Source organism: Pelodiscus sinensis, chromosome 3 (genome assembly GCF_052426305.1).
Source record: "Pelodiscus sinensis isolate ZL-2025 chromosome 3, ASM5242630v1, whole genome shotgun sequence".
Classification (NCBI taxonomy): Eukaryota; Metazoa; Chordata; order Testudines; family Trionychidae; genus Pelodiscus; species Pelodiscus sinensis.
This window is the reverse complement of record NC_143054.1, coordinates 126466895-126491633: the sequence shown is the minus strand read 5'-3', so window position 1 is coordinate 126491633 and position 24739 is coordinate 126466895. Positions and strand designations below refer to the sequence as shown.

The 24739-nt window shown below is 40.6% G+C and overlaps 1 protein-coding gene across 1 annotated transcript in view; it reads right to left on the bottom strand.

The window, feature by feature from the left end:
- Window positions 1-3233: 3233 nt before the first annotated feature.
- DISC1 (DISC1 scaffold protein) overlaps window positions 3234-24739 on the bottom strand; it is a 273630-nt gene continuing 252124 nt past the window's right edge. The window contains 3 exon segments of the mRNA XM_089777362.1: window positions 3234-5856; window positions 5858-5959; window positions 20531-20647. Coding sequence (XP_089633488.1) covers window positions 5818-5856; window positions 5858-5959; window positions 20531-20647 — 258 coding nt within the window. The 3' untranslated portion in view covers window positions 3234-5817.

Sequence of the window (24739 nt, the reverse complement as noted above, 5' to 3'; positions counted from 1 at the left end):
GGGAGAACAAGCCCATTCCAGGGGCTTCCTGTTTTCCTGGCACAGCCAAACCCTGGCATTGCTTTCAGTTAGGAGAAGAGGAAGCTGCATTCCAAATGTGGTGGTCTTAGCTGTTACTATTTAGGAGGAGTTCTTGAACAGACTCGCTTATCTAAAATATATAGAGAAATTATTACTATTTGTTCAGCTACACTGGCAACAGCGACTGTCCTAATGATGCATTAGCTTTAAGTGGCTTTTGTCTCTCTTCTCAAGACCCTTTTTCTGTATTAGGAATGTTAAATTTAGATTAACTCACTAAATAGTCGATGGGATTTCCATCAACTATATGATTAGTCTATAAGGGCATCTCCACCTTTGTAGAGTAGCAAGAGCCCTACTGGGCTCTTGTACAGTTCAAAAGCAGAAGCTCTGCAGGGAGCATGGGACCAGTGGGGACTCCCCTGCTGGCCCAGTGCTCCCTGTGGTGCCTTGAGCCTTTGAAATGTACAAGAGCTCTAACGAGGCTCTTGTACATTTCAAAAGCAGAATTGCAGCAGAAGCAGTGTGACCGGAGACTGCTTCGGTCCCCGCTCACGCTGTTTCCGCCTGTGCCTCTACCTCCCCTGCCTCCCACGGAGCTGGGGAGGAACAGGCTCCTGCTTCCCTGCCTTGCTGCCTCTCTCTGATAAGAGGCAGCAAGGGGGGAATGATTAGTTACATCACTAGTTGTCTATCCAATAAGCTTAAGTTCAACTGGTCTTTTACATCTCTATTCTATATCACCCTCCCCACAGGAACATGACCGAATCCAGCGCATTCTGAGAACATGCATAAGGTGGTGTTTTTACACTGCATTGTAAACCCAGGGCTGTGGGATCCAGGCTTTGTGGACTTGGTGTTTCCAAGCCCCTGTTGCCTTGTAAGCCAGGTTTACAACTGCTGGACCTACGTCTGAGCTGTGCTAGAACATCCGTATAGTAACTACACAGACCTTGACACTTGGATCTGTGGCTCAGGTTCTGTCTGCCCCCAGTGGGTTGAAAAACCTGGGTCCTGAAATCTTGCTGACCTGAGTCTGACTGATTTGTGTGTAGCTGGAAGTGTGGCTCAAATGGGAGTCAGAGCATGGGTGTAGTGAGCAGCATAGATGTATGGAGACTTCCTTCCCCCTTGCTCAGACAAACCTCAGATGCTTTTAAACCAGATTTCACATGTAGATCCCCTTTACACATTGAAAAGTAGGAAGCTTTATCATGGCTTTTGCTGGGGCTAGTTTTCAGATGCATGAGAAATATTTTGCGTCCTTCAGTTTTGACCTCAGAAGCTTTTATCATCCTCCTTGACAGCGCAGGAAAAAAAAATCTGCATGTGCATACTTTTAGAGCTTCATTGTTGCATATGTTAAATCTCTGAAACTAAAAATCTTTCAGTCCCAGTTTCACTTTTAATAGGATAGTAAACTAAGAGGATACATAAAGATTATTCTAATTCCACCCTGAAGCGCTCTCAAGCACTGCTGCATATCTGGGAGCCATTATAGAACTGTCTCCTCCATCCTCTCTAGAAAAGAAGTGCTTATCTTGATTCAATACATAATGATAGGAAAGGAAATGACTGAAATATCAAGCCTTAGAAAAAATGGGATTAGGTAACTGATTGAGAACAAAAATATTAAGATAGATCAGAACCATTCACAGGCTGCTTTTTTTCCTCCCCTTTCCTTATTTCCCCAAGTAAATTTTAAATACAGAGAGCAACAGCTATTCAGAACTGTTTACAGCCTGCTCATTGTGGGCATTTTATTTCCCAATTTCTTTTTCTCTGTGCTGTTAAGTTGGTCTATATAATTCCCTCTTGTGACACACTCTCTCACTATAGCCTATATGGAGGGAGTTTGGTGGAGAGGTGGTAAATGATGGAATATGTGGAAAGTGGATAGAGGGAGGGATTTATCTGTGGTGGGATTCTTGCCGCCTCCTGGGTAGTTGCTAAACTGACCCTGCCAGAAATGACTTGCATCCAGGAGCAGCCCGTCCACATAGGCGAACTAGGCGGTCACCTAGGGTGCCAAGTTAAATGGGGCGCCACAGGGTACCAAACAGTGGTGCAATATCATTGAGGGGTTTGGAGGTGGAGGCACCAATTGCATGGTCCGCCTAGGGTGCTAGTTGCTGGCAGCTAGTCTAGGGCCGCTCCTGCTTACATCCCTGGCTTATTATACCAGGTGAAATTCACCCCTATTCAGAGAGGCAGGATAAGGCCTGTATATCACTAAGCTTACTTACATTCTCAAATAGGCCTTAATTTGGCTTGGTAGCTGCAGAGAACTTGTACAAAGATACAGAGGTAAAAAGTGAATCTAGGTGTACTTAGCTGGCCCTTCATTGCTGTGGTATCTGAGTACCTCTCAATCATTAATGGATTTGATTCCCACTATACCTCTGAGAGGCAGGGAAATATTTTACAGATGGAGATTTCAGGAAACTAAGTGACTACATCACGCAAGACATTTTTGGATCATCTGGGAACCCAGGTCTCAAATCCAAAGCCATCCTTAGGATTTATGGGTCCTTACACACTGGTGTCCCTGTGTCCGATGGCAGTGGTGTGTGTGCCTTTTTGGAGATGTGATTTTACAGTTTTCAGCCACACATTAATAGAACATTTTTAAAGCCAATTTTAAACTAAGGTCCTGTAGACTAACACAGTAAATTAAGAAACTGATGGCATACACTTGGGGTTTGTAAATTCCTAATAAATGGCTTCTTTACCACTTGAATGGCTCTTTTACAGTTTCATTGTCTGCTAATAGATCTGACAGGCTTTTTCACTTGTAAGTTAACCAGCTCCTCTCTGGAGGAAGCAGCAGCACAGAACAGGGGATAGTAAGAGGCAGAGAGTAGACACTAAGACCTAGTGGTGTCTCAAATTTTCAGGTGTTTTATGCAGCTGTGTATTCTGCATATGGGTAAGGATGGCCCTGCTCAAATCCCAGTATAGTACCCTAGCCACCAGGCTATCTTTCCTATCCCATTCACACCAGGAGACTTCTGAAAATCCTTGACGTTTGCTGTTGCACAAAGTTGCACCTAGTGGAAGGCATTTTCAGAAATCTTTCCAGAAGATGGGACATTCTCAAAAATCCATTAATATGTCTGCCCTTCTCTGTAAGGTGCCAGACACTGAGTATTCCTGCAAAAAAAAAACATGTAAACTGAATGAACAATAAATGTACCCAGATGTTGCAATGCTTTTTATAAACACGGTTCTCTTTATTTGCAGAAGAATATATTTCCTATCCACAGTAAAAGAAAGGGGAGTGAGGTACAGTAAATGAACAAGAACAATTACTGGGTTGGCATAACTTCTCACAAGTAGTAAAAATAATGGAATGATAAATTACTATAGACCACAGAGATGTAAAAAATAAAATGTTAATATACCAAAATATAAAATTACAGAGAAATCAAATATTGACTGATAGTTTGAGTTCAGTATTTTTATTATCATGGTTGTATTTTTTAATTAAAAACTAACAATGCTTTGAAGCCATGAAACATGAAAGTCACGGTACTTTAAATTAAAATGAAATGTCTTCAAAAACTCATAATGCTAGACCAAAAAAACAAACAAACAAACAAAAACAGAATCTGAGGATTAACTGTCCCTATTTGAAAGATGAGAGTCATTTTGAGAAAAGTGTTGTGACATTAATTACTGCAAAGCAGTGTTATTTTTTTTCTGTGCTTTGTGATTTATAAATAGTCAGGATGTGTTTGGATCAACAATGACAAAACCATGCATACTCCCAATGGGACTACTCGTCTGAGTTACTGCTCACGCAAGTGAGTGAGATGTTCACACTCTGGTTCTGTGTGAATTGTTATATATGCGGGGTGAGCTTGTTTTGGGTTAGTAACACAGTCGACTATCATTTCTGCCATTAGATATTAGCCCATATTTAGGCCCAACAGCATTATTTTATATCCTGAGCACTGGAATTCACACACAATAGTCATGCCAGTTTTATGACCATCAGTGTTTATCCAGAAATGTTAATGATTTCAAAGAGGGTGGCTGAATTTCATCCCTGTGTAGAGTACGCTTCCCCAAGCTCTCTTCAGATTATGGGATATAAGTGATGCATAAGCCTTGGGCTGACTGGTGAGCAGAACAATAGCAGCATACAGTCTATACTTGGTCTGCCTTTGACTAGTACTAATGCTTTGTTCATCCACTTGTATGGGTCTTTGCAGAAAGTGCAGAGGCAGGAGTGGAGAGGCAAAATGCAGGAACACTTCAAGGGAGGGTGAGCAAGTAGGTGGAAGGAAGAGGAGTAAGGAGAGAGAGCAGCAGGAGACCTCCATGGGAGATGGTGGATAAGTGAGGGAAGGGACAAGAGAGAATTGAAGCCTATGCAAGGCACTGACCCAGGACTCTCAGCCACAACATGGATTTTGATGTATATATTATACGGAGATAAAAGCCAAGCACATTTTGAATTACAGAGATGTAACCCATCCGGACTATGCAAGCTTCACTCTCGTGGCTTTACCTCCCTGGATGAAATTATAGCCAGACTGGAAATTACAGAAGCCTGGTGCTTATTCTCTTTATAAATACTTTTTTACCATTTTGAGGTAGAAATTTCAACTCTAGTATTTAAGTACACAAAGAAAAATGAACACAGTTTTGTGGATTTACTTGCCTAGTAGTCCAGGGATTAACATCTGCAAAACCATTATGCTTTATTTGTAAACCTAGCTACTCTAATGGTACAAATGTGAATTATTACTATTTTTTAAAAAGTCCATTTTTCAAATGAAAATGGTAGATTTTAAAAACTTGATACAATATACTGCTGTAAATAATTTGCTTGAGCTGGTGATTTAAAGATTGAACAGTTTTTAAGACGCTGTTGTAAATCACCGATATTTACAATTTTAGTTCAATTCCTTTAATTTTTGTCCTGTAGCAAAGAGATTAAACAGATAATATAACATTATTAAACATAAGTATGTATATACACATCCAAAAATATTTCATTTTTATGACAACATAGGGCAGATCAAAGGAGTAAGTATAATATAAAGAACCTTTCTTTTAAAAAATTACTTAATGCTCATATAGTATTCAAATATAAAGATCACAGACCAGCAGGTTATTACTTTAAATAGTCTGAGCTTTTGATATCAATATGCATTTGCTATAAAATGTACATGCAAATGGTTGAAAAGCTATTATTCTCTAGTCTGATGTTAATTATCGCTGCTATGCTGAATGCCACTGGGTAAGTGCAGTCCAAATTTAAGTTGGAAGAATTCAGTTATTTTTAATTCTATCCTAGTGGTTTTTATACTTCGTAGGAATCTGAAAAATAAAGATGTTACAAAGGCAAAAACAAACCAACCCCAAAACAACCCAGCCCTTTATTCCCTCACAGTTGTCTCTCAGCAATACTGAAAAATACTGCCTTTAACGTTACATTTTGAAAGAGAAAAAGACTGAAAAATGCCAGAGTAAGGAAGTAATTTATAACATTGTTAGAGAAATCTCACTCTTGACATTAAAGGAAACTCTGAATCACTTGAAATGTATAAATTTGTAATCTACGCAATTACAGGAGATGCTGTGCCCTAAAAGCTGTTTTCCAGTCTGCACCAGAACATGCAAAGCTGTGTAGAATGCTCCTGTTGATAGACCTTCAGGCTCCATAATTGATTTAGTTCTTAGTTATTGCAGGGAGAAGAGAGATCCTCAAGGCTTCTGTAACTAACAACAACCCTTTTGCAGATTAACATTAAAACACCAGACACCTCCCTCCCCATTATTCCTTCAAGTCTGCTCTTCCTGGACACCAGCTGTCACAGAGGAATTCTCCAGCCTCATCTTCTCCTGCCTCGTTATCTGGCTGGAGCTGCATCAGCATGGCCTGCAGACTTTCCTTCACCATCTGGATCTCCCTCTGTAGAGACTGTACACAGTTTATTAAGGAATAAATCTAAAGACGCTTGGCAACCACTTTTCTCTCTCCAAGTCATGAAATAAATTGTTCTGCTGTTTCACAGCCCATGGATATGCTATCTAATTGTGGCTTCAAGTTCCTCCAAATTATTTGGATTAAATATTCATACATGTTTCACACTTCTTTTTTTAGTCAGGATTTCCAGTAACTTTGAAGTCCTCAATTGGCATAACATAGCGCCTTATAAGGGTTAGAAAATATTTTGTTTGGCTGGAGGTTTTTTGGGCAGGGAAGGGGGAAAGGCAGTTTGGTGTGGTGAAAATCAAAATATAGGTTGTCTATTCTGATGCCAAAAGACACCAATGCAGTCAAACGCCCATTGAAATAATCTGAAATCTTAGGTTAAATTTCTTACTGGTACTTTCCTATTGCAACCCAGGTCCCTGCCAACTCTTTCAATAGCTCCCTGCTGGCTTTTCGCAGCAGCTCAGCCAGCTCTTTCTGGAGCCAAGGTGCACCTGCTTACTTTCACCTCTGCATGAAGACAGAATCTGGACAAGTTACCAACTTTCACCATGCCTTCCCCCAGTACTTTATACTTAGGAAAACTAAGCTATGGTTGCTTGGCTGAAAATTATCCCTTCTTTGAAGGGGGTATGTTCACAGATCTTCAGTATAGGTCATCACTAGTTTGTAGCTATAGTGGGCAGAACTAGCCCCACTATCTGAAGACTTTCATTTTCAAGATGCTTCCAAAGATAGCCCCTTTAGACTGTGAAACAAAACAGAAGTCTCATTCTTGATTAGCACCTTGCAAAAAATACTTGATGAGAAACATTATAAACAACCAGATAGATTTTTAACATCTGCAGAGAACTTTAACCCTTATGGATTTACAGGGAACGGCAGTTCTGTGGACCTTTCCCCTTTAACGAGGAAAACTTTTCAGCTAAGCAACCAGAAATTTTCCCATTCTCTTTTCAGGCAAGGTCCACAGATTCTTAATGTAGGATTTTCTGAGCAGTGACAAAAGTCCTAGGAAGGGAAGAAAATGTCCCTCAGAAAAAGGATTATCTTAATTTAAGGCAGGGCTAATCAACAACTGGGGCCGCATGTGGCCTGCAGCCTGTTCGTTTGCAGCCCGCGATACTGTTTGGGTTTATGCAGGGCTCAATATGTGGCCCGTGGGTGGGATCTTTTGAACATGGCCTCCACTGGGCTCATATGTGTTTTAGTAGTCAAATTCCTGGACTGTTATTGCTCATTAAAAGTGCTGTCATGTGGGTAGAAATCGGGTAAATATTGCATTTTATTAATATCAACAGAACCATCTTAAATGGGGCCTGTGTGTTGTGAAGTCTTGCCTTAAGCTTTGTACTCATGCCCATGAGTGTGAAAAGCAATTTGCATATATTTGCATATATATTTGCATGTCTATGCAACCATACTTAAGTTGCAGCCTTTGGCATGTGCTATGCGTATCATTGCGGCCCTTGGGGCTTCCAAAGTTGAGTAGCCATGGTCTAAGGAATCGTCACAACGTGGAAGACTGAACTACCTAAGGTTGCATCAGCTAAAGACTGTGCTATAAAGCTGGGTAAATGTATGCAGGAATGACACAAGGCAGTCTGTATAACTGCAGCTTAAAGGCACCTTTACTTTCTTAACCCACCGCCGCTTGTACTAGCTAGTGAGCTTGTTTCCACTGGAGGATTGAGACCTGCGTTAAGCACAATGTTCAGATCCCAAGGTAGAGCTCTCTGCTCCGTAGGAGGATCCAATAGCTAAAGTGATTTAATGAAGCAACATGCTAAGATCACTTCCACTTACGCTTTTAATGGCAGAACAAGTCACATTTATAGTAACAGATGAGAGTTGGGAAGACTGGGGAGTGTTCTCTTAGACGTGTGTGACTTAAAGACTATGGTGATTTTTCCAAACACAGGAAAAACATACATTTTCTACCACTGAGGGCAATGAAATATGCTCTTCAACAACTGGCCTTCAATAGACCCTAACTCTAGTTGCGATGGGCACCAGGGAAAAGGCAAAAGGTAACTTCTTGTGCCCGTAGTGACAGACATGTATGCTCAGGGCTTCTGTCTCGCCTCTTGGCAAAGTATTGGTAAGCCTTCCAGAACTGGAACTTTGCACATTTCAGTGGTCAGTTGGAAGGATTTGTTGTTAGATTCCATTATGCCTGCCTGATTTTTTTTTTCTTCTTTCTGGTCAGCCAGCCAACATTTTTATTGCTGGAGCCTTGATGTGCAAGACACTGATAGGCAACAGATGGGTCGTCACCCGCTGCATCAATGAAGCTACTTCTTTCTGTAGATCTTTTGACCTCATACTACTGAAAGGTTTGTGTATGCCATTACTGATAGCCTGCCCATTATTAGAAAGATATGACAGCTCAGCAATGCTGAGGCCAGTTGTTGAAGAGCATATTTCGTTGCCCTCAGTGGCAGAAAATGTATGCTTTTCTTGTGTTTGGAAAATCACCATGTTCTTTAAGTCACACACTTCTAGGAGAACACTCCCCATCCTTCCAGACGCAAATCTATTACAACAAATTTGACTTGTTCCGCCATGTCCCTCTCTCCCTGGAACCTCTCCAGACTTATCCACCAATCCAGGAAATTCAGAACAAATGACAAAATGGGAAAATCAGAGAACACGGAATCAACACCAGGAAGCTCTAGGGAGTCTTCATAAGTATATTTGTTCAGGGCACTATCCTTATGCAGGACGTGGTCACCCTAAGAACACTGATGCTAACTGATGTCCTTGGGCAGCTCCTCAGCAGAGTAATTGCTGATCTACTTGGGTCCTAGCATTCTGCTATCAGAAAAATTTTGTGGGCCTCAGCGTAGACGAACTAAGCATCACACCGGCTAATGACGACCCATTTTGGTATGTATGATAAATCCATGCTGTTGTAATATCTGAACTGTGGTCCAGGTTACTCAAAGTGGATTCCTTCTTGGACAGGGCTTATTTAAATGTCACCCAGAAAAAGGGACATCTGTATCTTTTATGGCCTGTGAACAGCCCCGATCCCCCCCCCCCATGAGGAATTTTGTGAATACTCAAGGCACAGATGACAGTCAGAAAAGCAGCACTTTGTACTGAAAATTATTGGCCCCCATAAACAAATTGCAAAACTCCCTTGTGCCCCTGGTGACCTGGCACATGAAGGTAGGCCTCCCTCAAGTCAACTAATGTACGGTAATCCTCCTGGCAGATCACTCCCAGTACTGACTTCAGTGTCCATCTGGAACCTGGAACTTGTTCAGATGCTTTCAGTCAATCCCATCTGTCTTCCCTGGATCTTTTGATCACCAGAAATAAGACTGAATAATGGCAAGACAATACCTTTGCATTGGCAACTATCACACTGATTCGTGAAAGATGAAGCATGGCCTTTGGCATATTCGCTACTCTCAAATCCTCAGGAAAGGTGGCAGGAAGAAAGGAGAAAACAGTAATTTGGAATCTTATAGCACAGTTTACTCCAATTTTAGCTAGAGCCTATCTGTCTGTGGTGTGAGGTCCTTGGTTCTGAAATTTTAATAAGTCTCCTCCCCCTGTACAAAAGATTTTAATTGTTAGACCCACCTGACCACCGTCAGGGATTGTTTCTAATGTTGGAATTTGCAATATGAAAGACTGGTCACACCCCATTCCAGACTTAAACTTGTTCCATCACCTTGTTTTAGCCTCATTTTCCATATGGAGGGGATTAGCAAGGAAAAGGATATTTAGACTTGTAATAACGTTGATTATTCTTTTCCCTGCATTTGTAATCAAGAAGTCCACTAAAATCTTTTTTAGATCTCTGAGGACTCTTCCATGATTCTAATGGCTCCTTGGATTACTAACTTCCTGGATGTTTACAAGCTGCTCATGTAGCTTTGGCCTATCATTGGACCCCCTCAATAAGCCAGGAAGAGTTATATATCAGCTATAGTACAGCCCTCTGTCTCCATGGATCCCTTGCAGTGCATGCACACTGCAAAAACCCTAACAAACTAAACAAAGTCCATGGTCGCAAAATTCAGAGCATGAGCTGATGCTGCTATTTTTTGCCCCATACCAATGGCCTGAGTTAGCTGAGTCTGACTTTAATAGTCACTGCAATGGGGTAGTTTTGTGTCTCCCCCCCGCCTTTCCCCAGTGAGGCTATAACCTTAGGTTACGTCTACACTGCAAGTTTTTGTGACAGAAAATATGCTAATGAGGAACTCATTAGCATAAGTCACAACATCATTAGCCTATTTTCTGCCATTTCTTTTTGCGCAAGGGGTTTTTCCATAAGCTCTCCAGGACAGTAATAAGGATCTTGCACAAATCAGGAGTGTTGTGCAAAATGGAAGCGGCTACACAGCTTCTTTTTGTGCAAAAATACCCTTGGCTACGTCTAGACTGGCATGATTTTCCACAAATGCTTTAACGGAAAAGTTTTTCTGTTAAAAGCATTTGCGGAAAAGAGCGTCTAGATTGGCACAGACGCTTTTCCGCAAAAGCACTTTTTGTGGCAAAGCGTCCGTGCCAATCTAGATGCGGTTTTGCGCAAGAAAGCCCCGATCACCATTTTCACCATCGGGGCTTTTTTGCGCAAAACAATTTTTAGCTGTCTACACTGGCCCTCTGGCGCAAAAACATTTCTGGAAAAGGGCTTTTGCCTGAACAGGAACGTCAAAGCATTTGCGCAAGACGCACTGATTTCAGACATTAGAACGCCACTGCTTTTGCGCAAAATCAAGTGGCCAGTGTAGACAGCTGGCAAGTTTTTGCACAAAAGCAGCTGCTTTTGCGGAAAAACTTGACAGTCTAGACGCAGCCCTTGAGTAAAAAGAAATTGCAAAAAAATTGCTAATCCCTCATTAGCATCTTTTCTGCCACAAAAACTTACAGTGTAGATGTAGCCTTTGTGAGACGGGCAGAGCTATCTACCAGCTGCACAGTGCAAGTTTGTCTGACTGCATCCCTTTAATGAGGCAGACAGTACTAGAGAAGCGATTCATAGCACAGTTGTGGTGTTTAAGTCCTAGGGTGAACACGATAGCCTTCCACAAATCCTTCAGCCTAAGATTAGAGTCCACATTCCCCTCCCCTGCACTCCAGCCCTCTGCCCCCAGCCTGATAAAAGTGAGTGAGGATTGGGGTGGGAGGTAGGATGGAGTGAGCAGGGGCAGGGTCTTGGAGAAGGGGCGGGACGGAGGTGGGGCAAGGGTGTTTGGGTTTGAAGTGGATCCTGGATTGCATTTAAATTTAAAAAGTTACCTCATGCTTAAAAAGACTGGAGACCACTGGCCTAGCAGATATGGTATGGCTGCCCTGCCCTATGAGCAGGGTCTGGTTAATTTGCAAGTTGTGGCACAGGGAGTTTTTGGCTCCCTTTTCTGCCAACATCTTTGATCCTCTGATTGCATGTGATGTGCTCAGCCATAGAGGCCTCCCCAAATGTGTTAACACTGGAATCTAATATGCTCATTCTTTTTATGTATGAAAATCATAAAATCAGACCCTTTCGCTCTGGAGCCTTCTGGGGATGAGTATACTTAATATATTCAGCGATCTTTGTGCACAGGATAGACTGTTGTATTGAATCCTAAAAAAAGGTAACAGATTCAACTGATAACAGAGAAGAGTAAATCTTAGTTTACAATAGTAAAGCATCACAGGGTGTTTTTGAGTCCCTGCTGCGTCTAGACTAGTATGATTTTGCGCAAATACTTTTAACAGAAAAGTTTTTCTGTTAAAAGTATTTGCGCAAGAGAGCGTCTATACTGGCATGGCAAAAGCATGCCATGCCAGTGTAGACGCTCTCTTGTGCAAGAAAGCTCCGATGGCCATTTTAGCCATCAGGCTTTCTTGCGCAACTAATTAACATGGCTGTCTACACTGGCCCTCTTGCACAAGAATACTTGCGCAAGAGGGCTTATCCCTAAGCAGGAGCGTCGGAGTATTTGCACAAGAACCACTGATTTTGTACACTACAAAGTCAGTGTTCTTGCGCAAATACTCGCAGCCAGTGTAGACAGGCGGCAAGATTTTGTGCAAAAGTGTCCGCAAAATCAACCCACTGAGTTCTATTTCAATATAAATGAAAGACGACGAACTGGAACAAACAACTTACTTTTTTAAAACTTTACACAGAAAGGAAATGCTTTACTGCGTTTGCCCTTCTTAGAGCTCATCTATTATGAAATGTTGTTTTACCCAACCAGAGTGTCAATACAATGTCAAAAGGAAGAGACACCCTTAGGTTACGCAGCTGTACAAAGTGAGCTTTCTTTTGAAAAATGTGAATAAAAAGAATCATGGGAAAGTTATGCAAATCGCTTCTATGGCAGGCATGGACACCAAGTTGAAAAGCTTTTTGGCAGCTTTTGATTCTATTATAGCGTCCTCAACATTTCCTCTTTTACTGTATATTATTTACATTGATTTGTGAGGTTTCATTCTTTATACTTTACCATGTGATTTCCCCCTCACCCCCTTTCGAAGCAGCTTTATTAAGCTTGACAATCAATGTATGACTTATATAAATAACAATAATATGCACTTCTATGTACTTTTCTCATTTAACAAGCACAAATGAATTAAGCCCCACTCCATCAATGTGAAGCAGGGAAATATGCTCTTGTGTATTAAGTGGTCCCAGACTGTCAGGGGCGGTTGTTGGGGGACAGCAAGCAGGCCAACTGCCCAGCGCTCCATGCCACAGGTGACCTGTGTGGTGGGGTTTGTGCTTCAGTTTCAGAAGCACCACAGAAATCTGATGTGTGAGGAAGGAACGGAGGCAGGGTGGGAGCCCATTCCTTAGCTTCTGCTCTGGGCCCCAGTGACTAATGCTGGTGTTGCAGCTTGAATATCAAGATGCAATTTAATTATAAAGTTCTGCTGAAATCACAACTGGTAAAAGCATATCTTGTGCAGTTTATGAACACCAAGAAACCCCTGAGATTTAATTACCTTTGATATGCAGCCTGGGACTACATGCTGTTATTTGTAATATGCTAAATGATTACAAAAGGCTTTTTGGGAAGAAAAAAAATAGAAGCACAAATTATACGCTTCACTACCACTGAATATGAGGCAGGAATACCACTGAGGCAGGAAGAAGAAGAAAGAGAAAGAAAAAATATTGAGAAAAGTGGCTGTATGATAGAAGAGCAAGAGAGATGACTGAATGGTTTATGCCTGAAATAAATTCTAGTCGTCTCAGGCCACGTCTTAACTTCTTGGAAGATCGACGCTGAGGCAGTTGATCTTCTGGAATTTGATTTAGTGGGTCTAGTAACAAACAGAACTGTGCACAAGGGTCAAGCTCATTTCGAGTCTCTGAGAGGATCCAGGGGTACTATTACGTTGCTGGAAAACAAGGGTTTAACCCAATTAAGCTGCTTCTCCCCGGCACAAGGTGCTCAAGGTCAGAAAGCGGCAGCCTGGATGCTACAAGCCAGAGACCCCAGGAAGGAAGATAGGAGACTCTTTAAGAATAGAGCTGTGAGTTGAGGTGGTTTAGATTGGGATTTTGTGGTGTACAGGTCTGATGATGTGCTATCATCTTGCTGTGGTTAGTGCGTTCTGAACATGGGGGGAAATACGTACAGAAAGATGTTTGTGAGTTGTTTGGTTTTTCCAGTTGTACCTAGGGATGTGAATGACTCGTTGACTAGCCGATAAGCAAATGCTTATCAGATAGTCGACACACTAGTTCACTTGTAACCCCCTCCCCACGGCCACTTGTTGGCTCTATGAGAAAGAGACAGCAAGGGGAGGGAGTAGGGGGTGGTTCAAAGCAGCAGCAGCATGTGGAGCCCGAGGCCAGACCCTCTGAAATACTGCATGCAGCCCGGAGCCAGCTGGGGAGTCCCCCACTGAACCTGTGCTCCCCACAGCACTTTTGCCTTTGAAGTGCAGCAACAGCCTTCAAAGGCAGAGGTACCCTTATTGACTAATTGAATAGTCGATGCAAATTGCATCAACTATTTGATTAGCCAATTAATCTAAACTTAACATCCCTTGTTGTACCTGGTGAACTACTTTGGCTGTTTAGCGTGGCCCTAAGTACTACAGTTGTCTGAGATTAGTGCATAATGTTACGTTTTATTCTATATGTATTGTGATTCCCCCCTCATTCTACAAGTTATATACTGAAGGGGCAGCAAGTTAGGCATATCTTTACTTTCAGTTACCTGACTCCTTTCTGTTTCACTGGTTTCATGGGGCTGGCATGAGGCAAGAAGTTCTCCAAGCCCTTCTCCAGCTTTTGTATATCACCCTTTTCCTCCTTTTCCCTTGTAAGAGGAAGGCAACCCATCCTACGGTGAAGGGAGCACTGCGAGTGCTTGCTTTGGTGTCTGTCAGAACCTAGTCTTGAATTAGCTAAGATTAAAAATGGTTTTCCCTTCCTCATCCCTCCCAAAAAATGTCTGAGGGCTGGTCCCGGCCATCCTGAGCATCACAGGCCCAAGCTGAAAACGAGACTCTATTTAATCTGTAATTTTTTTCCCACACCGTATGTTGGCAAATCAAATAGAAAGCATTCCATTTAAGTATAAGGAAGTGGAATGATGAGACATAATGAAGATGCTGCAAAACCCAATGTTACATGCATGACACACAGCCTGCTGGACCATGCAATTCTGTAATAGAAAATGAAGGTGGTGCTGGGAGTTGTGGGTGTGATAGGGCTGAACACCACACTACTGCCTTGAGAGTTCCCACAGGGACACAACATTAATTTCTTAAAAGGTTCATCTAGGTGGTGACTCCTGACTAAGATCTGGTAAAGAACTAAATGCTTATATCAGCACATATTTGGAGCAGACATTCAGCTTGATTCTGGTCTAGCATCACTTTTACACTGGTGTAACTCCATTGACTCAGCAGAGTCACCTCAGTTTACTCTGAGATACAGGAGATCAGACTCAAGCCCCATCTCAGCACTAAATACATGAAAAAGAAAAGTTGTTGGAGCCTACGTGTCTATCATAGGCATTTAAACAAGCAATTACAACTTCAGAACCATTACTTAATATTTGGGTTTTTAGCAGGGAGGGAAAGGAGATTTTGTGCATTTAACATAAAATAGCTTGTCCCTGTTTTCTTTCAACAAAAGCATTTTCTCTAGGAGGAACTATCACATGCACTCAAATTGTCTATCAAACCATAACTGCTAATTAAGAACAAAAATGACTGTGAAATTGCAATATAGAAGCCATTTAATTTTACTGGAAATTCTAGGCCTTTACTGTCAATGAAGTAACACTTCTCATCAACCCTGCAGACACCAGCAATGAGTCACATCTCCTTCTTTGGTTTTTCCAATTAATGATGCAGACTGTTTTCATACACTTGCCACTGACGAACTACAGTTGACTGTGTTGTGGTTGTGTTTGGTTATGTTACATATAATTTAGCTAACATGTCTGACAGTGCTACAGATGAGGTTTATTTTTATTCTGTCTGTTTGATACTTTTTTGTACAAAGATACTGTTTACTATTTGCAGTGGGAAACTTCAATATTATACGAGAAGCCCAAGAGGCTCTATGCAAATATTCAAAGAAGAAATATCGCCGCTGCCTTTGTTCATGTCACACTGGCAATTACTAGTAACAGCATGGATGAATCAAGTGTTATGTGCCATCTAAATGTATAATGAAAAACAATGACACCTGGGAATTATTTCCTCTAATATAGATTTAATTATTAATCAAAGCCATGATGTATACTAAATATTGGCAGAATTTCTTGACAGCTGCAGGAATTTAGCTCACTGTGGGACATTTTCATTAAAAAGCTGAGATCAGTTCTGCCCTCATTTACATCCAAACCCCCTTGCAGAAAATTTTGGAAATATGTACTTTCCCCCTCCTCACAATATTCACAGCTTCCTTTTTTAAAATCTAAATATAAAAAGAGAGAAAAAAAGTTTTGCTGGGAAGTTTGTACTTCACTCATTAAATTCTAGGTCATATTTTAAAAATAAATTACAGCTACCCCTTACATAACAGTTTTATACTTAAAACATATTTTAATAAAGACCATGTAAGTGTTTTCATTGACAACAAATAAACAGACTGCTGTGAAAATACTACATAATTAATTCTCAGATCAATCCTTAATCTCTGTTAACAATAGGAACTAGTGCCAATTGTGGTGCTGATTTTTGTAACATTGGAATATGAGGAATGAGACCACAATTATTTCACAGCCCATTGAACAGTGAAGTTTTTTTTTCATCTCTTTTAAATAAAACATAGTGATCTTAATGGACAACTTGATAATTTTTGCTTACATCAACCATTAGTGGATTTGAATCTTTAATTTTTAATTTAGAATTAAAGGCTCTCTCTATTCTGCTAGCAAGCACTTGAGGTAATCAACAAACTTTAAATAAGTTTTCAGATTGGTTTTTGATGTACTTCGTATAAGTCATAACATGGTTATACATGTTTTCCAATTCTTCATTATAGAAGTAAACTCCACTCATGTAATCATTGATGTCAAAGAGCCAAGTCTTGATTCTAGCCCATAACTTCCAAATATCCAGATTTATGGTGTAATCTTCGGTACCTGAACTTAGAAACCAAATTTTCACCTTACACAGTACATTTAACAAACACCACTGTTTTTCTTCACTATTTTTAATTACACAGAAGTTTCATAGGTCGTGTATCTTTACACTAACTGCAAAGTACACGATCATGATAAGATCAATCTTGTGAATAGTGAAAATTGCTTCAAATTAGGTTAAAAATATTGTCTATTAACAGGGCTCAACAAACTGTGGCGACAACTACTTGCCAGCCCCGCACTGCGCATGCGTGCACTGCCAGTGAATGGGGTGCACGGAGCGACTGGCTGAAATCTACTCGCCATGGGTGAGTAAAAACAGCGGTTTGTCCAGCCCTGTCTATTAAAACGTGGCTAAGGTGAGAGAGAAAATGTGGGGCACTCAAAGCTAAAGTAAGTGAAAATGTGATTGTTCTTTTCAAACAAATGTCTGAAACCTCACAACAGATCTATAAAGTAGGTAGCAATTGTCAGACCCATTTCACAGCTGGGTAAATTTAAATATAGCTATCAAGTGACTTCAAAAAGAGAATATAGCAAGTCTGTGGCAAAGCTGGGAACAGAAGACTTCTCTCTCTCCCAGTGCTTCTCTATTAGAGACACTGAGCAGACTTAAGAATGATATAGAAGGTGTAAAGTTAGAACAACCTGCCACTTATAGGGGAGTTAAATGGATGTATGTATATAGCACTGCAAAGAGATCTCTCACTGGATTAAGGTTTATCGATCATACTACACAAATGCCTCGAAGACACATTACAAATTAGTCTGTGTTAACCACAGGTTAATTATTCTGCAAAAATAAGACATTTAGAGCGCTGAAGGAATCTAAGTAATGACAGATTACTACAAAATAGAATGATGTATCCAGTGTAATTTGGCTTTTTCTCAGAGGAATTTTAAACTGTAAAAATATGATGCACTGTTAAAGAATATCAGATTTATCCTATCGTTTAAGTATTGGCAAGGTTCGTAATGGCCCTCTGGGTCTATAAACCAATGCTGCATCTCAAACACAGTATCTTATCCTCTTTCCTACCATCAGTTGTTGTCCCTTAAGATTTTGTCCTTAGCATCTAACGTACTCTTTCCTATGAGACACTGTCTGCTCTTATGGTTTAAATGATAGCGTTAATGAGGAAGATTCTCACATCTACCTTTCTTATAACTGCATGCCTTCCATTCAGCCCCTCATCCAAATTTAGTCTCTCCAAAAGGAAACTTTTTATCTTTCCTTTCCATCTACTCTCCTCTGTCTCTTCTCTATTTCAATTGAAAACACGATTAATAATTTCTGCATGACAAACTGGGAAATAACATGTATTATTTGTATGATTATGTGCCTGACTCTGTTTATTATGGGTTACTTGCAATGGAGCTGGATCAAAAAGCATTCTTAAAAGAACCAAGCACACACCAAACAGAAAAAAATAGTAGTCAGATTTAGAGCCATGAAGAGGTGATGTCCAGGTCTGAACCCTAGTGACATAATCGTCTGGCCAAGGCTGATGAGCAAAGGGAACACTCAGCTATTACAGGAGCGTGGGCCTAGAAACAGGTGACCTGGGTGAGGCTGCCCTGGAAGAATCAATGAAAGTTACACAGAAACAAAGATACACAGAAAGATACACAGAAACAAAGACAGCCAGCTGCAAGCAGAACAATCTGTCTTTCCCAGCCAGAGATGGGGATTAGCTGAGGAACCTACAAAAGCTAGTGAGGAATGATTAAGGTGTAGGTAAGAGCAATGCATCCAGCATCTTTATTGTTTTTACCCTTTGCTCTATGTGCTTGTACCTCTGGGGAAACGAATAACATTTTGTTTTGAGATGTTTTAATCAACTCCCTGGTCACAGGTTCTCAGTGAAAGGGCTTAAAGATGCCAAACACAGTTCAGCCTGTGTCATTAACCTGTCTGAGAACCAGCGAGACTGCAAACCAATGACCCAGTCCCTGCATGGTTCTGCATAGTGAAGGCAGGCCTGTCTCCTAAAGGGTGCACTTGAGAGGGACCAAAAGAGGTCCAAGGCACAGTTCACCCTCCTACTACGATGCCTTGTATCCCAGGCTATGTATAGACTGCAGGTTTCTTGCACAAGAAGCTTTTTTCGGAAGAGAGCTTCTGAAAAAAGTTCTTGCACAAGAGAGCGTTTAAACTGCAAAAGCTCATCGAAAAAAGCTATCTGCTTTTTCGAAAGATAGCGTCCAGACTGCCTGGATGCTATCTCACATGTAAGCATTGATTGCTATTGACAGAATGGCCACCAGGGCATCTGTGCTTTTTCCTCTTTCCTCTTCTTCCGAAAAAACTCCCTCTTCCCCATCCACATACGCCTTTTTGCAAAAGAGCTCTTTCGGAAAAAGACTTCTTACTCATAGAAAGAGGATTATCAATTGAGAAAAAAGCCCTCTGTTCTTTTGATTTACTGTCAAAAGAACATGCTTGCAATGTGGACCTAACTCAAGTTTTGTCGGAAAAATGGCCATTTTTCTGACAAAACTCTGTAATTTAGACATAGCCCCAGATTTACAACCCCACCATTCTCTTTACACTTCTCCCTATGTAGCCTGTGTTTAAGGGCTATCCCTTTTGTCTCTGTAACACAGCCTTACTCTCTCTTTTCCTCCCCATTCTCTGAAAACCATTGTCCAGTTCTTGTCCATCATTATCTTGTCTGTTTTAAACTTCTTTTCTAGACCCTCCTACCTCTTCCATCTTTTCTCCCCAATCAAATTCACCTAGTGCTGCCAAAATCCTTCTCTCCAGTCACTCCAATAAAATTGCTGTCCTTTGAGAAAGTAGGACTGAATCTGTATTCAAGTTTCATTTCCTAATCTTCAAAATGTTACATAATCTTGGTCCCAACTGTATATTAGTTCTCATTTCCTCTCATTTTGTATGGTATTCCTGACTCTCCTTCCCTGCTGTTCCCTTATTATTGTTCTTGCATTCATAGCTATTCATTTCTATTATCTTGCTCCTGTGCCAAGAACAATCTCAGACTCCCTGACCTCCAGCAAGTACTTTTACTGCTGCTTGCGCTAGGAAAGCTTGCTATCTTTACCTTCACCCAAAATCTGCCTCCCATTTTCTCTTACTTGAACTAGTGTTCCATGGCTCATTTATTCATTACAAAGAATAAACACTAACCCAAGACCCCAGTCAAACTAATCTGTTCTTTTGCTTTGTACATTTACACTTTCTGAAGGCTAATTTCCTTTCTCAGTACAATCACTATCTTTTGTGAATGTAATTGATTTCTACAAATACAATAAGAGGATCAGATAACACAGGTGAAAAAACAGTTTGTGCTTTAAAGTTGGAAAATTTCTAAATATGTAGGTGCAGCAGATGGTTCTATAAAAGTTAAGTAACCTTTACTCTGATGCTGGATCGTGTAAGCAGCCTTTCAGTTTTCTGTATTTTATCCAAGGGCTTTCAGCTGAAAGAGAATCAAATACACAACTTTCTTATGCCTAGTTACCTTGTACTGCACTGTATGCAGATAAATTATGTGGTAAATACCACATGATGCAACTACTGAATATTTCAAAAGGAACAATAGCCAGATTAGATATCTATAATCAAATTTGACTACACAAATTCATATTGAATTTGACTAAGTGGTGTTTGAAAGTGCAGATTTGTGGTGGCTGTTACATGCGTATAACTTAGTGCATTATATACTTAGAGTGATGTCTACATTACAGATAAGCAGATGATTATTTCAATGTTTAGCCAAAGATTACATTTATAGGGTTTAACCCACTCCTATTTATGTCAACTTTAAGTTTTGTCTCTGACTTAATCAGGAATTGGATCAGACTGTCAATGAGCACGATGGGAATGTTTTACTAGATCAAAAATATCCACATTAGCAAGATTTACTGATTTTTACTTTGCTTAACACATATAGACCATGCTAAAATAAATTAGTGCTTTACATGAAGCTGGGAGATAAACAGTTAATCTATGTAGCAAAAGGATATGAACAAAACCTTCATCCAAGCTGCAGACTGCTGTTTGGAGTTGATCTTCTAATTGCACCAATTTCTCACTTATTGCTTCACATTTTTCTCCCAGTTCTGCAGAAAATAAGTGGAAGTCCTAGGAGTTAAAGAAAAGAAAATGTGATTGCTGTTTAATCCATTAGTACAGATCAAATTTGTAGCAAATTCAGGACAAAATAAGTATTTTAGAACAGTAAGACTGGATGACTCAGGGACTTGTTAATAGGACAATTCCTTGCATTGCTAGGTCACTTGTTCAAACCAGGGTCCTGTTATCATATGATGATTTGCTGACTTATATGAAATGAAATGAGCTAGTGTTCTCAATCCATCCCCAAGCAGAAAGATAAGTCATGATGATAATTACACTCAAAGGGAATTAAATGGACACAGACTGAATTGCCCCCACTCCTCACAGTAGTTCCAGCCCTTCAGTGAAGGGAAATCTTGCGCTGCCCATGCTGTGAATGTTTTATTCTTAAATAGACTATCGACTGTCCAATAAGTTCTTGGACTGCATTGGAGACAACTTTTTATTTCAGAAGGTGGAAAAAGCTACTGGGGGGGAAGCTGTTCTAGATTTGATAGGGAGGAACTGGTTGAGAATTTGAAAGTGGAAGGCAGCTTGGGTGAAAGTGATCACGAAATCATAGAGTTCACAATTCTAAGAAACAGTAGAAGGGAGAACAGCAAAATAGAGACAATGAATTTCGGGAAGGCAGATTTTGGTAAGCTCAGAGAGCTGATAGGTAAGGTCCCATGGGAATCAAGACTGAGGGGGAAAACAACTGAGGAGAGTTGGCAGTTTTTCAAAGGGACATTGTTAAGGGCCCAAAAGCAAGCTATTCCGCTGCGTCGGAAAGATAGAAAATATGGCAAAAGACCGCCTTGGCTTAACCACGAGATCTTGCATGATCTAAAAATAAAAAAGGAGTCATATAAAAATGGAAAGTGGGACAAATTACAAAGAATGAAAAAAGGCAAACATCACAGGAATGCAGGGGCAAGATTAGAAAGGCAAAGGCACAAAATGAGCTCAGTTTAGATTAAGAGAATTCTGCTATTGCACTGGTCACCAACCAGTAGATCAGGATCTACTAGTAGATCCTGGGGCCTCTGACAGGTGATCCTGAATACTTTGGCCAGGAGGTTATCAAGTGCCAGCACAGCCCTTCCCCCCACTGCCTTGCTGCTCCTGCCCTCTGCTGTGGAGCTGTCTCCTGTGAGCCTCCTGTTTGTTGTGCAGGGTGAAGGAGACTGAGGAGGGGATGCTGAGATGTTAGTGTCCACCTCCCTCCACTCCTGTACCCCAACTCTACAGAGAGAGTAGGGTGAGGCCTCAGAAGAGATGTGGCAGGGACAGGGCCTCAGAGAAAGACAGTGAAGAAGGCGGGGCAAGGATATTCGGGTTTGAGGTAGACCTTGGATTGACTTAAATTCAAAAAGTGATCTTGTGCTTGAAAAAGGTTGTAGACTACTGGGCTATTGGAATATAAGAAAATAGAAGTTTAAAATATAGCTGTTTCCCACTATTTTTCATCTCAATCACAGCAATTGAAAAATATGCGGTGCTGTGTCTGCTTACTGGATGGATCAAATTTTGCAATTAACCAGGTTTAGAATATTCACTGTACACATTTTCATTTGGATATTTTACACAATATATTTCCTTACAGTATCATTCCTCATTAGGTGACCAATGGGTAAATGATCGTTTCGGGAGAAAAAAGTTCTAAAATTAATTGGAACAGTGAACACAAGGCAGTTTTGCTATTTTGATCTGTACCTGCATCAACACTGGTTGACATGGCCAGACTCAGGGGAAAGTTAATTATATGTACATGGGTTATAAAATACCATATCTGAGTTTCCATGACCACAAGATTGAGACAACCATGGTTATTCTTCTCTTGGTGTAACCCCTAAGAAATTTATCCAAACAGGTGATGTTAATTTTACACATACAGTTAGTGTCTTAGGTCTTAAATGAGCCTCAGAATGTACAATGCCTGCTGCTGGGGTGCTTCTTTAAATCAGGGCATAAATAATTGCAAAAGATTCTGGGGCCTAGTCAGGAACCCAAGCATTCACTAATCACAAGTAAAACCAGAAATTTCTCTTCTGCAGAAAAATGCAGGAGTAGGGGGAAGAGCTATAGCTGGGTGGGTGAGTGTAAGGGGGCAACTGAGAAAAACTAAGGTGACCAAATAGCTTCACTGCCTAGGTCACCAACGTGGGACAGAACTTCTCTCATGAAGCATGTGTGCTATTCTTTGGTGGAGTGTGCCGTCCAATGTGAAGTATTTTGAGTCCCAGCTATATTGTTTCTGTGGATCTTGAGTGTACGCATACTTGTCCATACTGAACTCTAGTGAATTTACACCAGTGATGAATTTGGTCAATTGTTTTTAAATTCAGAGGCAGGTGGGGAGAAGGTGGCATCTCTGTATATTGACTGTAAATGTCCTTATTTCAGAATTGGCTAAAGAAAATGAGTCATTCATTGAGCTGGTAAATTGTTATTCAGTACACCAGTAAGCTCTTGAACATTTTTTAGGGAGAGGGATAACCTGAGTAATTTACACAACTGGAAGGCTATTAGAGAATTGTTTTGTGAAAGGCATACAAGAAAAGATTGCAGTATTCTAAGCAAAACTTTGGTATCTCTCCTGCTCGAAAGAGAAGAGCCAGTAAATTATTTATACTCTCTGCTCTGAAAGTGTATCTAAAATTGATTACCTAGTGAAAGTTCCATCTTTGAATGCCATTTTTTCCTAAAGTTCACTAGTCAAAAGACAATTAGATCTCCATCTAGCCATCATTTCAAGTGTGTATGGGGGGGAGGGGAGGAGAGACAGGGTTTTTGTGCGGTGACAGTTTGCTTGGTACTATAAAATACAAGCACTTGATTTAGCAAGAAAAGCTTTTAACTAGGATTTGAAAACTCAAGTGTAGGCTAGTTTTGATGGATAAAACATATGAATGAAGTTTTCCAAATCAAGCTATCACTGGGGACTGTGTACTCAAGTAAAATAAATTACCACAGAACATGAAGTGCTGACCCAAAGTGACTTGTAAACAAAAAGGAGACTCTAGTTCCTTATTATCAATATATTGAGTACTTTGGCTGGATAAGACTATAATGCATTGCTTTAATTAAGGTTTATTAGTATATTAAATTATAGACCAGATTCTCACTACCAAAAATTGAGATTTACAAAACTGGTTTGAAAAAAAATCATCATTGGAGGCAAGTTAAAAACACTGTATAGATTAAGTGGTTGCCTTTGAAAAAGTATCCTTCTGAGTACATTTAAGCAAAGTGATATACTAAGGGTATGTGTTACAATGGGATGTTCCTATTAAGTGTGAAGTCAGAGTCCTTACCTAGAGTAATATTGCATGGACAGGTTTTAATCCCTAATCACTATTGCTGAAAGACAGGATTGGCTTTCAAAATCCTTTCAGCCTAACTCCTCCTCCTCCTCCTCTAATATTGTATTTATCTCTGCTTCATGGTGTACAAAATACTGAGGAACATTTAGACCTCTTCACTGCAGCTTTATCTCATGTGATTGACATTGAATTGGTCTAGCTCAGCAGTGAGTGACCACACCACAAAGCCTTACCCGAGTTACTGTTCCCTCAGTAATATGCACTCATCCCTGGGTGTAGCTAAGACAGCCAGGGGCATATCTTATGGTTCTTGGTACTGGGGTAAGTGATTTTAAGGTATAGCCTCAGACAATCCAGGTAGCCCTGAGGGAAGTGTGTGTATGGGTAGGAGGTTGAGGACAACACCCAAGTGAAAGCCTGGGTTTTAATTCTGCAGTGAAAAAATACACTGGTCAATGAAGGCCAATTCTATGTTGATCTACCTGAAACAGGCTTTAGTCTGTTAATAACACAGGTCATCTCAGTTTGGCTCCTCAAGATCATCCCTGAAAATCACATGCAAAAGGAGATCATCCACAACACCCACCTCTTCACAGCTCTGATCTGTGGACTCCTAACCAGACCTTGCTTTTCCTTTTGTTTTCTGATTCAGCAGTTAAGGAGAAAAGGTCTTTCTTTTGGCATATCTGGTATTGCTTATCTTTTAGCTTTTGTGGGTACTCCAAACTCTTCTTAGAGCAGCTTTTACCTATGAGAAGGATGTGCCCCTCTTGGGGAAAGAGGTTGTGGACAG